This window comes from Solea solea, chromosome 8, assembly GCF_958295425.1.
Source record: "Solea solea chromosome 8, fSolSol10.1, whole genome shotgun sequence".
Classification (NCBI taxonomy): Eukaryota; Metazoa; Chordata; class Actinopteri; order Pleuronectiformes; family Soleidae; genus Solea; species Solea solea.
In genome coordinates, this window is record NC_081141.1 from 24677741 (window position 1) to 24695639 (window position 17899).

At 41.1% G+C, this 17899-nt stretch overlaps 1 protein-coding gene across 1 annotated transcript in view; it reads right to left on the bottom strand.

Moving 5' to 3' along the window:
• LOC131463410 (uncharacterized) overlaps nucleotides 1–17899 on the bottom strand; it is a 332277-nt gene that overhangs the window by 206507 nt on the left and 107871 nt on the right. Inside the window, exon 7 of the mRNA XM_058635095.1 lies at nucleotides 280–404. Within this exon, the coding sequence (XP_058491078.1) occupies nucleotides 280–404 (125 nt within the window). The remainder of the gene's footprint in view (nucleotides 1–279; nucleotides 405–17899) is intronic.

Here is a 17899-nt window from a genome sequence, read left to right on the forward strand (position 1 = left end):
GTTTTCGAATGTCTAGTTTTGTCCACACAGCAAAATGATTCAGTTTTAATGACTTCAGTGTCATATGGAGCAAAGAAACCAGAACATATTCACATTTAAGAAACTGAAAAACCGGAAACTCAAAATATTTGAAGATTTTCATGAGGGGGCATAAAGAAAAAAAAGGTATCTGGTGCAGTGTTTACTGTGGAAAACAAATTACAAATGGATTGATTTATGCAAAAGCAAATCTTATAATTATTTGATGACAACATGTTTACTGGATGTGCATCACCGTACCTGTCAGCACAAGATTGTGGTTAGCCCCACAGGTGACCTTCGACACACGACCCACACACTCCACAAAGCGGGGGATGACCACACTTTCATTAGAGCCGCTGCCTATTTGTCCATAATCATTGTGCCTGTGGGGGGAGAGGAGTACAAACACATAATTAAAGACATAATTAATTACCTGCAGGCATCATCGTATCACTCAACCCGACTCGCATCACTTTGAAAGCGTGGAGATATTACACAGCTTTCATTTTCTATAGGGTAAAATAAATAATCAAGTCAATTAAACTATTGCGGTGAGCGGGTTCCACTGGGGACCGCGGAACATATGCGTTTCCTCCCATTTCTCGCGAATCCTCTTTGGGACAATAACGAGACGCAGCCCTATCAGAAGTGAAACACCTCAGTAACTAATTAGACTCTCAGGCTGCAGTCTGACAAAATAAAAAGTGCTTGAAGGAAGACTTGCTCTCCTGCAATTTGCATCTGCCACTTTTTTTTCCTTTTTTTTTTTTTTTTTTACTGCATCTGTTCCAAGTGCCATTCAATGCTTCTTTCTCCCGTCTTTTGTTGAGAAGTGTTGAGCCCCAACTATTTAAGCTCACCTCCTACCTACCCACAGCTTTGTTCCTGCTCCTCTGCAGACCAGTAATGAGCCAACCGCCACAAAACCGCGAGGAAATTATGACTCATTACGAACGGGGGTCTAGACCGCTCCACAGCCTCTCCCACTCACCCCCCACTCCACCCCACATGCCCACGTGTAATCCCCTCTCCCCTCTTTTTCTTACTCTCATCCCTTCAGCCCATAGAGAAAGACCCCAACACCTCCCTATCAATTAGAGCCTATTACAGAACTCCCATGCTAGCAGGGCAAAGGAAGAGGGCCTTCACAGCTCACAAGTGTGTGCAGGAGAGATTGGGAGAGTTGAATGAGGAGCCTTAAGGTGCTCCTTTCACACCCTTGCCCTTATCCATTATGCCAGTCTGTAGAGCCGCCTAGGAGAAACGTGCAGCCCTAAAAAGACTTGGGAATGAAAATAAATCAAGGCAGGGATTCTTTGTCACACCTCTTTTTCTCTCTACTCCAGTGTCAAATTATATCATAACTAGTAGCAAAGCCACATGGTCACTGTGCTCCTCCTTAACATGGAGTGTTAAAAAAAGAAAGAAAAGAAAAACAGCTAGTTATCTCCACCGAGGAGGTTATGTTTGTCTGTTTTTGTTTGTGAGAAGCAATGACTCGAAAAAGGAAAAAAAAAAAGGAGGACATATTCTTTTAACATTAGAAAGAAATGAGAATATTTCAGTGGTGATTCAGACACAGATCCTTCACCTCTATTCAGATTCATGAATAAAAAATAAACACTTTTCAAGGGCTAACAGTGCATTCAGGGGAGAAAAATCCAAACAGTTTGGGAAAAACTAAAAAAACACAACAAATACTACTTACTCTGTTCTGTTTTAACCTCTTGTTTTATTCTAATTTATAATTACTGACTGGCAAATGTGTTAAAAAACAGCTCTGCAAGAAAACAACAACAAGCAAACAAATAAAAGGAGTATTGAACTGCAAGGCCATAACAAACAATGTGCAAACTGGCAGTGTATGTATGCATACTATGTGTATAAAACAAATACGTATATAAACACTGAGTTTAGTGGGGGGAGATTCTCTTGGTCTTATTTGTATGCACGAGTGAAACACTCTGTTTGTGTATTCATGGATCAATAGACATTTTAACATGATAAGATAACACACACACACACAAAGCCTAAAGTGTGGGTGAAGTGCATCAACTTGGTTTGTTTTAGTACCGCAAAGTATCTCTGTGTTGTTTTGTTTACCACCTTATGTCTAAAACACGACGGGGCTAGAATCCCCCGCCTTGCTTATAAGCCCATTTTAGTTTGGAGATGAAGCTCATAGTGGACGAGAATTGTGAAGATCCTGATTTATATACTGTCTATTTATATAGTTTTATTCACTCGCACCCTCCATCAAATTTCATCCCGCGTATTAATTGGACTGTTGCTCTTTATTTGGACCAAAAAAAAAAGAAGAAGCTATTTTTCTCCCCAATATGAATCATCCTTTCAGTCAAACACGCTACGTTCTAGTGTCTTTTGAAGCTTCATTGCATTTCAAGGCAATCCCTCAGAGAGCGAACGGCTGAGATCACATGGGTTTGAGGTGGTTCGGAATGGCAAATCCTGCTGAAAGTGCCATTTCCAGTCGGAGACATCAATTTGGTGTGTGAAACGGGGCCCCGGGAGAGCCTGGGAGATTCCTCTCAAGAGCAAAAAAGGGCCTGGGGATCAGTGCGTACTCACCTGTATAAGATAGGAATCTCACAAAAGGGTTCAAATACATGGAAGCAAAGAGAGCATGGAGGAAAAGAGCAAGGGGAAAAAAACGTGATAGACAACTTTTAAAAAAAAGTGAGTGTTAGAGTGAAATGTTAACCCCTTTATACAGAACACATTAAATTTACTGTGATGTCATTAATCTATTTTCTATGATAGAGGTTACAATAACAAAGGAAAATACAGATGTATCATGATAATGTATGCATTATTAAAGCAAATAAGGCTACAACTTGTCCTTATTGACTTTGATACTATTGTATACAGTTAGTTATTTGCATTAATAAAAAAAGAAAAAGGCACAAAACAGGCAATGACCTCCATCTGGGAGATTGTCAAAGCCCATAAGTATGGTTGATAGGGTTATTAAAATGCTGACATGCACAAATAAAAATCTAAATTACTGGCAGTACCATTTCTGGCCAAACATTTTGATAACTGTAAACCAGTGTACATAGGCAGCGCTATTAACTCTAATATAAAGCCTCAATTAGCCTAAGTGAGAGCAAAATGGCTGATAATTATTGCACCGACTCATTAGACTTGTTTTGACACTAAAACCACTTAAATCACCACAAAGGCATAAACACAAGCGCGGAGGCAAGTACACACATGCAGATGTTGGAGTTTATTTCCATCATAATGAGGCAGATACGATACAGGTTGGGTTTTACTTGTTTAGACTGAAAAAGCTAAACACTTCAGACTAGATTTAATGGGGTCTTGCCATTCCCCGTGTAATTTATTAATCAGACTACGGGCGGTAAATTTCATGAACTACGAAACACAACAGTAAGGAACAGTGTCACAGTGTGCAATAGCACGTGTTTTTAACCTCACATGAGTTGAATGTCATGACTAAGCACAAAAAAAAAACCTTATGTAGTTTTGTGTATAAAGAATATTCCTGGATATTAATCAATAAAACAGAAGTAGGTTAGAAAGTTATTGAACTCGGGGGAGAAAACTTGGAACGGGACACTTCTCTCGACTTAAATGAAATTACCCCGAGTACAAAAGCAAGCAAAACCCTCCTGCTTTACCACCTATACATCTTAGCTAATAATGATACAGACTCCTTAGGTATAAAATCCTTGGGGCTGGCCATGAAAGTTTAAGATTCAATGCGGTAAAATACAATGTGCCATAAAATATTAATGCATGTGGTAAAATTATGCTGGTGGTAATATTTTAGATTGCCGCTGTCTGTAAAAGAGGCATATATGTATTTATTTACAAGCCAGGATAGTGGATGGGGGCTTTGTTTGAAGTCATGTTTATGAATATCGACTCAGGCTCCGAGGTAAGTGGCTATAAATCTGTGAGAGGATCTTTGTAAAGTTCCCTTGGAGGACATAACTTCAGGTCTAACCGCCTCCTTCCTTCACTTGACTTTTAAACATTTAGATGTAGCCCGGCCAACTGCATTTAGAGCAGCTTCTAAATTATAAAGGGCTCATTTCTGAGCGTCCGAGTGTTAACCTATCAGAGTTGATAAATTGTCGTAATAGATTTCCCGAGGATGGGAACATAGGTGCGTTTTTGGCCCTTGATCTGAAGTGTTTATGAACATGGGAAATAGTCAAATGGGTCTTTGCACAAACTGCTACGTTCCAGATGTTGACTCGGATGCACTCATCGGAAGAAGACCTCAAAACCCTTGGAGAAGCACACACCTGCACTCCTTTACACACACTTACATACACTATAGTGGTTTGTTGTTTATCCAAACATGAATTCGCATTTAAAACCTCCCAGTCTGATCTTCCTGCGCTAGTCTCTCTGGATAAAAAAAAGAAAGATGAAAAGTATAAACTACCTGAAGCCATGAGCGTGACCCCGTGCTAACGTGACGTGCACTGTCGAAGCGATCAGAACCATCATGTATTGTATAGCTCATATCACCTGAGGCTATGGAGACCATCTGGAAGAGTTCTGTGGGTCCGTATAGGATGAACCTTTCACATATGACTCATTCACAATCTTTCCGTTTTTTTTGTCCCCCCCTTTTCTCTTCTTAATCGTGTTTATCTACTTATTAAATACTTTAAGGTTCAGATTACACTGCATTCATAACGCTCTACAGCTGAATGACCCCAACGAACGATGGACACGGAGACAACTGTATCCTCTGGCTACATGACGATCACACTAGCAGTCGGGATAAAGACGGCTAATTTCCTTCCTGTCTGGGTTCAAAGGACTCAATCACAGTGTTTTCACCGCTGTACTCATGCTACACTCTTAAATACACAATGACAAGTGGTGATAAGGCTGAGCTCTGTATGTACTGTAGTGATGGCACAGCTGATGTCACTTCACAGTCATAAAAGACTGTAAAGTCTGAATTGATCCAACCGTCTCATTTCAAGAAAAAACAGCTTCCTCCTGAGCTAAATTGGAGAAAACTGACAACACCCCCATTAGAATTCCACCCTATTCTGTTTTAAGGCATATATTTTTAAGAAAGCCTCCCGCTTTCTTCACGGCCTCTCTCATCTCTTCACCATTATGTCTGTCCCTGACACGAGCTGCCACTAGGTATATCAGTTCACACCCTAAACAGAGAGCGAGAGAGAGAGAGAGCGAGGTGCTAAACAAGGACATGGAGACATGTCACAGCACACTTAAAAGCCTTCGTAGACATACAGGAGTTCAGAGGTGGCAGAGTGAAAAGAACGCACTTTGTGATTTGTACTCGCGACACAAATTATTTTTTTTGAAAACTTAAAATGTCAGTTATTTACATCTATGGATGCCAATTTCATAGGATCACGAGATCTCAAAAGAAAGGCTTGCAATCTTTCGACTAAAAAAAAAGGAAAACTCCCTCCTGTAATTTGTTTCTGAGGCTGCGTGTGTTTGCTGTTATGCTGTGCGAGATCTAATGCAATTAGGCTAAGTTCAGTGCTTAATTAGTCTTGATTACCTGTTGAACGTCGCAAACAGGCAGCCCTCCTGGCTCCTGATGACACGGAGGTGGAGTTGTGCTAATTACTAAGTAATGTGGAAATGAGCAAAAACTGAAAATAAGTCACAAAACCCTGTTGTATAATGTGTGTCCCGCACCAAACATCCCCAACCCCTCTGTTGTGTTGTTAAAGATTTAAACAGGAATTAGAAGGTAGAGGGGGCACATGGTTGCTCAGTGGCTAGCATTGTTGCCTCACAGCAAGGAGGTCATATATATTATTTGGACTCTCTACTGTACATTAAATGTGAGAGTAAATGGTTGTGTTTGCCTGTTAGCTCTGTGAAGGACTGGTGACCTGTAGTGGCACTCCTGATGCAGATGCTCAGTTACAAAGTATAGAAGCAGATAAGAAAACAAGTGTTCTGGGAACATTTCCATTGAGGTGTTCTCTTCCTGTTTTTAAATTAATCCATGTTCCTAAAGTTACTCTATTAACAAAGATGTTTTCTTTCCTTCAAACATTTCTTGTTTTGTGACTGCAAATCACGAAGCCCACACCACTTTAAGTCAGTATTTACAGTTAGGATGTGGGGTGTGCTCTTTTTTTTTTTTTTTTTTTTTATTTATTTAGCTGTAAGGCAGAGTGTGATAAGACAGAACGAAGACTTCCTTCATAACGAAGCACAAGCCAAGTCTGACATAATCCAATCTGGTCCATTTTCCATCAGCTTTTGTCTTGTGTTTTTTGCTTCTCTTTTGGACTTTCCTTTGGTTGCGACGACAGCTCACAAACCTGAAATGACACAATTCGGTCGCACTTGTATGGCGGTGAGGCTGCGATCCAAACGGCTTTTCTGCGTAGAAATCCTTGAAGACCCACACACATTTAAATCTGGCCCCGGGGGCAACAGGCTCTAAACCACTAAAGATAAAATAAAATAAAAAAAAGCCCATCCAGGCCAAAAAGCAGAAATATATATTTTAAGGAAGGGCTTACCATGGCAACAAAAAGGCATGTCAAACTTGTGGAAAGGAGGCATTCTGACTGAGGAGTAAACACAGAGCACTGTGCCCGTAGGAAAGCCTCGGAAAAGCTCTTTGCATATTAAAGGGCCCAGCCTCACACATGTATACAGCAAGAAAAAGGGAGACAATGATGGTAATAACAGGCGAGGCGTCAGGGTGCGGAAAAGACGGTTAAACGGTCATTTGTGAGAAGAAACGTAACAGGGCCTAATAGAGGCTGCGCCATAGGCAGGGTCTTACAGAGAGAGAGACAGGGAGAGAGAGAGCCAGACAGACACAGAGAGAGAGAAAGTGTTTCCTCCTAAGTGTTATTGGGCCCCAACAAGAAACATTCCCTCTGCTTCGCTGGTCTGCATTGAGTCAAAACATTAACCATTTATTAAAAAAGCTTATTTGCTTTATCAACACCTGCTTCGACAGAGACTCCAGATGTTCCCATGTAATTGAAGGGAACAGACACTGTGTCACACTCTATAAGTGAGTGGAAGTCTACAGAAGGTGAGACTTGGCAACTGGAACTTTCAGGAAGAAACGGAGGCGAGAGCATCTTTCAAAACAAGTGCCACGGAAAAAAGCAGCAGACGTGTGCTGAATGGTAGGGCTGGGGGAAATATCTTACTTGTTTATATAGATATAAAATGGAAGTTTTAAACGTACTGTTATATATTTAAAATTAGATGGAGCATTAAGACACGAGATAACATCAAAATATTAACTATATACTCTAACGCAGTGGTGCCCAACCTTTTTTCCTTGTGTCCAAGACAAACCAGGTCCCCCACACACAAAAGGATAGAAGTGAACATTTATAAATGTTTATATACAAAAGTAAACAGCAGTTTTTGTTCCTCTTCTCACAGTGTATAAGGATAAAAAAAACAAACTGTCCTGTGCTTCCATAAAATCAAAACCAACGTAACTCTTGAGATATTGCCTTGTTTTCTTTTGTAGAAACCAGTGAGTCTTTGGTACTTTTGCATTTCATAAACAACAGGAACACGATCAGGTATCACTGCTAACTGACCTGCCTGACCTGATAAGACTTGCCTAAACAGTAATGGTCACAGAAGGTCAGAGGTCACTGAAGTGTTGGTAATATAATAAATAAATTAATGAATTTATAGGTGGAACATAGAACAAGCAAAACAGTAGGATTAAATTGCAGCCTTTGCAACTCACAAATTGTGTTGAATCTAATTGTGAATTTGTTTTTGTTTTTAAAAACGATTAATTGCTGAGCCTTCTACAGAATGCTTTGTCAAACACTTTTCTACTTAAAGATGGAGAGGATAAAAATCTATCAACCTGTAGCTTGGCGACATGCTGTGGCACCATCGCGGTGAGACGCTGATATGCCGTGAAGATATTTTCAATCCTGAACATCTGACCAAAACTGGAAGGATTTCCACAGAGAAGTGAAAGAAGGAGGGAAAAAAGAAAGTGTGGGGATTCTCACCAAATGAAACCTTGCTATATTCCTCTTCCTCACTCGCACTCATGCTGTGAATGCTTATATTTCAAGTGTAAACACAATCAGTGCTGTGCAGGAATGATGAAAAGCCGTTACTCTTATTATAGGGGAAAATAACAAGCTCTCATGAAGGGATTGATTGTTTTCAAATCGTAGATCTTTGTAAGAGGAGTGTAAAGTAGAGCTAAGTCTCCATTATAGGACGCTGCTGCTACATTGCTTTTGATTTTCTGTCAACATCCCTCTTACCAACCAGGCACTGTATTTACTAAATGCATCAGGGCCAAGAAATGGATTAAATATATTGTTCGTCTTCTGCAATCCAAATTGTGTCAACCAGTCAGCGGTATTGCAGGTCTTTCATCCTGTACGTCTCACTCTGCCAATGTTTATAGATACTAGACTCTGTTGAACAGTCGACTGCACAATATGTGCTACTGTAACAAAACTCAACATAAATTAACTGTAAAGCATGCAAGCAGGCTACTCACTACTGTAAAGCTCTTTACCTCCGATGTGAGGATTACACACAGAAAAGGAGGAAAAGGAGGTTGCCCAAACATGTGCCTCCACAAACCAAACCCTGTTTTTGTTGTTTTCGCTGGCTTCATTTAACCAGGATGATTATTTTCAGAAGAGTTAGTACGTGAAAATGTCACGTCAAAAAAAGATAACAGGGTGTACAATGATTATACCGAGATTGGAGTTATGCCAAGATCACACATTCAGGCCGATTTTCAAATGGTCGTGACCGACACATTTCCAGTGACAAACAGACGTGTAGTTTAACATGACTGAAGAACAGAGATTTTCTTATATTTTCCTGCCTAGTCTGACATCTGCTACGACATGCTCGTTAACGTTGACCAATAAGATAACAGAGTTGCCGAAAAGGAAGAGGGATGCTGCTGCCGCTATTACACAGTATATGAAGTACATGGTACTATAATGGGTCCACAATGTTTCTTTTTCTTGTGTTTATGGCACAAGACCATGAGCATCACCCACAACGCTTCAGTAGCCATGACTGACAGCTCCTTGCCCCGCCTCCCCAATGACCTATGAACTTGCACAGTATCGTGAATGACGATTGGTCGCGGTCATACTGGAAGTGTTGCCAGTCACCCCCGAACAAGACATTGCAAGAATCCGTGCCACTTTGACTGATAATCTGACACAGTGACCATTGTGAAAGACACAAATATTAAGTAGTCTGATCCCGGCATTAGTTATTATATTTTGGTAGTGGTAGGTAACTTTTCGAAAGGTATTTCGAGTGCAGTATGAGTCATAATTATCACACTAAACGCTACCAAAATGATGATGATTTTTTTGGATTCTGTCAGAAAACCAAAACCAATTTTCCTCAGCTGAAGAAAAGGATTTTTGGGCTGTTGAATCCTTGCAGCTCTACAGAATTTCCTCATATGGCCATTTTATCGTACATTTAATCATGACTTTGGATATTGCAGTCACTTGTATCGCAATTTTGGCTATTTTGTGATTAACAGGGTTCCCACACCTTGGTTTACATCAAATTCAATGACTTTTCAAGAACTTCCCAGGACAAATTTCCACAAATTCATGGACCGAATGTACTGACACAGCTTAATAAGATGAGACGGCAACTTCATCCATGGCGTCCACTTTTATTGATTTGCAGCACCCTCTGCACCTGGTGATTGTCCTTGGGAGTCAGTCTTTTTAATTTTCTTTGGTGAGTCAGAGATCTTGGAATTTGCATTTCCCGGGCATCACGTCATTTGCTTTCTCTTGCTTTACTTTACTTGCTCATTGTTCTGCATGGAATCTCACGTCAACAGCGAAGCGAGACAGTTGACAGTGTCCACAACACCGCTACTAATTATGACTCGACGTTTGTTCTGTGTAGGCCTAGGTGCATGAAACAGTAGGTGGCGTCGTAACAAACAAGCCTAAACATTAACTTGTTTTTCTTTTCAAATTCATAAACTTTCAAGGATTTCAAGGACCTGTGGGAACCCTGGATTAATTGTGCAGCCACAGAGGTGAGGATAGGTATTAAAATAAGGTTAAAGCAGCAGCTTCCTCACCTAGGCTTCTATCACTCTTGACAAGAACCTTAATATAAGTATGCACGTATTTGAGCACGTACACGAGATCCTTCTCTAGCTGTGGAATATATCTTTGGCGGCTAAGTTGCCCTGCCCAACTGTCTATTACAAGTCCGTCATTTGCCCCCTTCCCCTCTCCCTGAGAGCAATGGCCCTGCTGTCCCTTCTAAGTACCCCAATAAATTCAAATGTAATGTTCCTAAATGAGATCACTTACATGTGCCATTTCTCTTCGACGATATTTATCATCTAACACTTTGGCCTTCATTAACAAATGGCACTCAAGTGGTGCATGATCCCTCATCCCTGCAGCGGGGTAAAAAGAGACACAGAGGGAGACAAGGTTGTCATCAAATGACACAAAGTCGCCCGGGTGGAGGTTAATACGTCACTCTGTGGCCCAGGTCATGGAACAAAGTGTCTGTAGGTGCTTCATGAGGTCAGCTAAATAGCCGACCAGAAGATAGTGTACGCAAACGTCACAAAGGCAAAGGTGCACTCTGTGTCAATTAATGTCTGGACATTCACAAACTGTTATAGTACACTATTGTTGTTGTTGTTGTTGTTGTTGTCACTCAGCAAGTCAAAGATGTAAAAATGACTCATCCCTGTTCACAACAGTTCAGAATCAGACACACATGCGCACTAAAAAACCCTTTGTCACAGCACAATCAAACATTCAGTGCAAAAATCCAGCGGCCCCCGCACTGTCCAATGAGGATCCGCTAACTGGTACGTCCATTTACATGGATGGATTTAATTGGCTGCCAGTGTTAGACAGTGGGGCGCTCCATTTGCATGGGACTACTCCTGTAATATAGCAGCGTTGTTCATCACTTAAGGTTAAGCCTACCTATTGTTAAATTTATAGTCTCAACTATTCCTCTTGCTCTGGCACTCTCTCCTCATCTGCATTGGCAGAGAAAGTGCTCAGTTTAGCTATTAATTATTACGACAATGGAAAGATGCACAAAGCAAGGGTAACCCCTTTTTTATTTCCTTTAATAAACATTTTAAAACAGCTTCATTATAATAATGTATTTTGATTAACGATGTTTACCACAGTGCTGCTAGTGAAAATTGCTTTCCCATAAATTAAACCAATAAAAGTTAGTTGATGAATTATTGCCTAAATGTAAAATGTTACAGTCTAATTCATTCGCGGCAGCGCCACTCTGTACAGTATCCACAAAATCTACATATTCAGAGAATAATAAACATAATTAATTAATTTGATTTACTTACAGCTAAACTGAAACATTTTTGTTTCCTTTCATTTTCAGATGCAAAATCACACAAAGCAGGTAAACGTGTTTAAGAGCAGTTTAGTCGTGAAACTTAATTCCAGGAGTTCAGTTTTCACTTCATTTGTACCATGCAAAATATATAATGTACCTTAATACCTTATCCTTATACGTCAAATTATACAGTAACATGTATTTAAACTAGATTTGTATTTAACAATTTTAGTGATTTACTGTGATAAAATAAAAGACACCGGCACATAATTGTACCAAAACAGTTTAATTCCAGTGTGTTTAGATTTGCACTTTTCTCAAAAGTGGATATTGATTGAAAACTACTTAAAAAGAGGCCAAATTAACACAATTAAATCTGAGGAAAAAAGCTGATGTATTGACATAAAACATGTCAGGTAAAAAAAATCATGTCACATGCAAATATTAATTTGTACTCCAGCTTACATGATTCTTTGATTTTCTTTCTTTTTCATCATGGCCACTTTAGGGTTGTGATATCGCTTGTTCATGCTGATTTCAAATAATGCTTTGCAAGTGTTTAACAGAGCAAAAAGGGCCGTACCCTCAAGGTAAATGTACTATCTCGCTCAAACAAAAAAAAACAACAAAAAAACTGCCGTGAAAAAGAGTTGGGGGGGGGGGGGGGGGGGGGGGCGTAGGGGAGCTTTGTGGGGCAAGTCTAACATTTTAACATCTCTGTGTTTCATCTAAATCACTGACAACAAAATAGCCTCTAGCATGATTCGCACTCGCTCTCTCTCGCTCTCTCTCCCTCAAAGTTAACTATGACATCTGGCATGGGCTCTGAACACCATGACAACAGACATCACGGCAGCATACAACTGTAGTGCAAGAAAACAGACAATGAGGAAAAGAGGAGGAAAAGAGGAGGGTGCGGGGGGGTGAGAAACACAGCTTGTTAATGGGAGAGAATGCAATGTAAAGAGATCAGTAATTACCATTATTTAAACAACTCCCAATAACAAGTGGATTATGTAGAGCCTTGCTGTTGTGAAGACGAGCTTTGCTCCAGTGTTTCTGATGTAAATCCCTTTCTCTTTTTTTTTTTATTCCCTTCCCTGAGTTTCAAAATCTAGGAACTATTGTCTTTACAGAGAACATACGCTAGTGACGTAAAAATGTACAGTAAAGTACATAATGGGCGCAAAGCTAATAATGGAGGACACACACACACACACACACACACACACAGTTGTTTTACAGTGGATATTTGTATGCATTATTCATTTAAGCATAAAGGAACCAGAGGAGATGGTACAAGAGCCCCTCTGTGTGCCCTGCGGCTATTGTCATGGTGGGCATAATGGGAGGGGATTGTAGTGCAAATGTTGTCATCTGTACATCCTAATGCTGCAATTTGGGACAGAACGAGCCAGGTCTGAAACGATGATGTGTGGATGAAGACAGACGGAGAGAGAGAGATGACAAAGTCACAAAAAGAGAGACAGTAAGAAAGAGAAGGACGGGAGGGACAGAGAGTCTTATCTTCAGTGGAGTGAGAAATACTGTGGCAGGTAATACTCTGGACACTGCCACTCACTTCCCCAATCAGGCAGAAATTATAATTTTAATAGACATTCAATTAGATTCATTATTTTGCATTTCTTCCATGTGTCGGTCAAGACCCCTCTCCATTCAGATTTATCTCCGAAACACATTTTTGTTCAAGTAAAACGATGGATTGACAATGCGAGGGAAGAGTGAAGTCAATTCTGCTTGATGTCACCGACGACTTAGCATGTAATTACTGTCACACATGCATAATAGCAGTACTTAGAGAAGTGCAAGGACAATCAATTTAGCTTTTAGGACTGCAACTTAAGTACAAGACCATAACTTTATTTGAAGAAGTGAGAGTGAAGGCTGTTAAAATGTGAATATTTATAAATATATGTAGTGTTTTGGAATTTCTTCTCCCCCCCACTTCTGCTTTGTGATTCTGGATGCATTGTCCAGCAGCACTCTCTTGTGGAGGCTGAGTATAATGCAGCCTGTGTTCTGTACTGCAGCCACTCTCCTATGCAGCACTTCTCCTCTGGCTGGATCTTCCCTCCAGCCTCTTCCTGTCGGAGACGTCCAACCACTTCCCCTCTTTCTCCGTCTGAATTTCTCGCCGGGGCCCGGGAACAATCTCTGTGACCTCTTAGTCAAATATTTAGATGGTCGATTCCAGGCCCCTTTAAGGAACTGCCTCGAAAAAAAAACCTCTCGCCGTAAAAGAAATCGATGGGATGAGTTCAAATGCCAGTGGAAATGTTCAAACGTAAACAGGTTCATGGAGAGACGATGGGGAGGAGTGTCGGCAGAGGTGGGAGAGTTGGTAGAAAACGTCGGCGGGGGGAGAGTCGACACAAATGTATGCACAGCCATAGAGTGGCTATGCATATGCATACGGGTGGAGAGGGATTACACACAGGGATGAGCACAGATACTGAGAGGGTTTAAAAAGAGGTTGAATGCTCAGGACACAATGAGGCAAGGCGGGGCATTTATGTTTACCAATGGAGGGGAGGAGGGATGATTGGGAAAGGAGATGAGGGAGGAGGGTTGCGTCCTGAGCAGGGAAGGAAAGCAGGAGAGAGTATTTGGTACATCATGACAAAAAATGGGCTTCGCCTCTTGTGCTAAACAGACTGACCTCTAGTTGGGGCCTTGAGAGGAGGAGGGTGTGTGTGTGTGTGTGTGTGTGTGTGTGTGGAGGGGGGGTAGAGTAGTTAGGGCAGCCAACTCTCACTGTTCCCTTCAGGGAGCGACACTGCACCAAATAGCATGGACAAACCAGGGCATTAATATCCTCATAGTAACCCCCTGACAATACCCCATTATGTATGTATGCCTCTGTGCATTACACACCTTGAACTAGAAACAATCGCGCCCTTTTTCTTTCTTTCCCCTCAGCACTTGAACCACAGCCAAGAAACGCAATGAGCGCATTTAATTATATATTTTTTTTATTTCAGAAAAAGGGTGTGCACATGCACACTCACACACACACAGCCGAACACCTTCACTGTGTTCTTTACATAATCAGTTACCTTCTGACACCTACCTTTGCAGCAAATGACTGTTTGCCTTTTATTCTACTCTGTGTTTTCTCTCTATCTCTCCCTTCCAGCCATGTGTATCATCTATAATTACAATTCACACTGAATCCAGTCCGCCATGCTTAAACCCGGCATACAGTGTTAAATAAGAAAGCACCTGGTATGATGCAAAAAAAGGGGGGGAGAAATGACAAGAAACACCAAGGGGAGGGATGTAAAGAGGGGGGAAAAACACATCTAAACAACAAGCTCTGGCCGTGAGGGTAACAGCATCGGCAAAGTATTATGATGTTTCTAATGGGGAGGCCAGTCTCGTGACACGGGTCCCTGTCCAGATATCGATTGCTCCAGTGGCTGCAACACTAACAGTGTTGGAGAGCCATTGAACTTAAAAGCAAATAGTCCTTCTCCCCCGCTCAGCGTCCTCTCGCAGACGATCAATACAGGTCGGCCCGGCACAGCTAACACCTCTATCTGGAGTAATAGCCTTCCTCGTATAGTTACTGACCAGAAAGAGATACAGACAGGCTGGAACAGGTTAGGGAAGGGGGTTTGAAAACCCAGAGAAAAAACATTTACAAGCAACGTTACAGGACGGCTCAAATATACACTTAATCATTATTTATCACTTTAATGCTTATACCGAGGACCACCTGAGAAAATATTGAGCTCTTGAAGTAACACCATTATCACAAACGTTAAAATACAGTGGTGTAAATAGGCCAAAAAAAGTCAGCTACAGATCCTCCTCTTGTGTTTGAGAACCATGGTGTTATGCTTTTTCGATGCAATTCAATGTCCTGAGAGTATATTTTGAGAATATTACTCACACATTCAAATACTGTCATCTGTAATACAAACACTAACATGTTCTGATATTTCACGAGCAGCTCAGACAAGCAGTAAAACCAGTGGTGCTTGAACACCGACTCCCCGCCTATTGTCCTTTAAAAGTCTTCAATTTACTCGCGTGTTTAAAAAGGTAGGAGGTGGGACGGGCATCTATTTGAGCCACATTAGCCGTGTATTAGCCACTGTGACCCTAATGTTCCCCACTCCATTACACCCTGCTGCATGGAGAGCAGCGGAGAGGACGGGCTCTAAGAAGTGAGGAAGGCCGTGGGGTTCAGCATGGCTGGGCAGAGATCAAGTGTGAACGGGGAGAAACGCCCATTGCCCATTCTGGATCACCCTGGAACCTCTCGGGGACCCCCCAAAGGGACACACCCTGCATTCAGCTCGGTCCTGTCCAACACGGCGAAAAATAAGATATGAAGTACCCCTTTGCATGTATGACACAAACAATTGTTCGTGTCCATGTTCAAATTAAAATGTCTTTAATGAAAGGAAGTACTTCCACAAAACCCTTAACTGTCAGCAAACAAGTGGTGTGGATCTTATAGTTACGTATAGTGGGCAAAGACCATCAAAAAAAACATTCCTTTTTATTTAAGTCACTCAATACCAAAGAAAATCCCTTTTATTCTCTTTACTGTAAGGGGATATTTTTGCTGTAAGTGCTGTTGGACAAATCTGACTCTGTACAATGGTTTCTCCATCACCGGTCTTTGTGTTTAAGGGTATTACTGTAAAACAGGCAACTACATAATAGCAGGGTTGAAAGCAATACGCAAAAAAAAAAAAAATGAGTGCAGTTTTTCCAGCTGAAATCATCTGATCCCTTCCATGCCTGAATCAGCTTCAGCTGTAAGCCAGATCGCCGAGGAGGAGGAGGAGGAGGAGGAGGAGGAGGAGGAGGAGGAACACAAAGGGGAGAAGAAGCAAGTGAGAGTGAAAAACAAGAGACAGTGAGAGATATGACAGAGACAGGGACGAAGAGAAAATTTGAGAAAATGCAGCGTCGTCTGGAGTGTTCCAAAGATGGCTGATGTCAGAAGACAGTTCCTGGCATTAGGACTTTAGAGTGAAGCAAATTATATGCACTGGCCAAGGAAGAGGCCAGTGTGAACATGGTATGAAAAAGAAGCCTCAAACATGGCGGCGCAGAAACTCAAAATCTCTTGGCTGGTGGATTTCTGCAGCAGCAAGCGACTGTGTGGAGAAGTGCTGACTGCTGACTGCAGGAGTTTCACTTCTAACCGAGGATCAGAAGGAGATCCGTCGTGACAAAAAGTCCCTCATTAAAGGCTCAGGCAGACTGTGACCAAGATTACGGCAAACGTGTTCGTTAGCAAGTGGGCACGTTCGTGCCGGAGTCAGGCAGAAATCATGACTGAACTTTAAAGATTCTGCCGAGAATTGCACTCTGTGCAGCGCAACACACCATGTTCATAGTTAACAAAACGTGTGCACACACAAGCTCGCATGTATGAATCTACAAATATCAAGCAACTTAATCCAGGTACTATTCTCAAACAAACGTCAGGAAATGTTTCTAATAGTATAATATGTGGTTGCTCTGGTCTTTTTCTTACTTTAACATATTATAAATACTTTTATTTCCTTACTTTTTTTCTATTTTCTTCTATTTTCTACCTTGTTGTGATTTGTGGGAAGAATAAAGAGAATCTTATGGCTCAATAATGAACAATAGCACCAACATTATTATTATTATTACAAAGTTACAAGGGTGTCGTGTCTAGTCTGCTGTAGTACGAGAGACTGTGGTCTTAGAAGAGAGAGAGACAAAAGTGAGTGCACCTGAAGTGGTGAAAGCAAGTGGCTACACCTGTGTGAGGGAGCGCGTTGAAAGAAGCAGAGTCAGCAGACACGTGCGTCTCCGGGGAGCAGCGCTTGGTGAACACTATGGGGGGATGTCCAGCTGAATACCAGAAATAAGAGATCCAAAAAACAACTGTCTTGAAATGAAAGTTACATTTTCAGAATAGGAGACATTTACTCATGTAAACACAAACTACAGAGGCCTAGTTGGCATCGGCTGGCATCTGCTGTTGAATACCCTTGAATGCAGCGAGTGTACAGTAGATCTATATAAAGATGGAGATGGTGAAGAGATTATTAGGGCATTGCTGCAGATACCTGTGTATTTATTCATTAAAAAAATAATATAAAAAAACATATGTACACTTTTCATGGATTGGAGACTTTCAATGGGATAATCAGATCTGCGAAGTTGAAGTTAAATATGTCGTATGATGTGAGCATTCATGAAACTATTTTAGGCATTTGATTGGCTTGGCATTTCTGCGTTAATCCGAACCCACATTTGTGAGTATCTGTAATTGCACTCAATTTGCAGCTGTACACATTGGCAAAATCTTATTTTCTGAATTATGTAATACACATCTGTGACCAATTGCACTCTAATTCCTCTCTGTACAATTTCCTACGAACATAAAATGTCTGATTAAGTGATGTGTCACCCACAAAAATGAAGAGCATATTTAAATATCAAAAGAACAGCTCCCAAGGTTCAGCCTTCCCAGTTCTTAATTGTGTCTTAACTG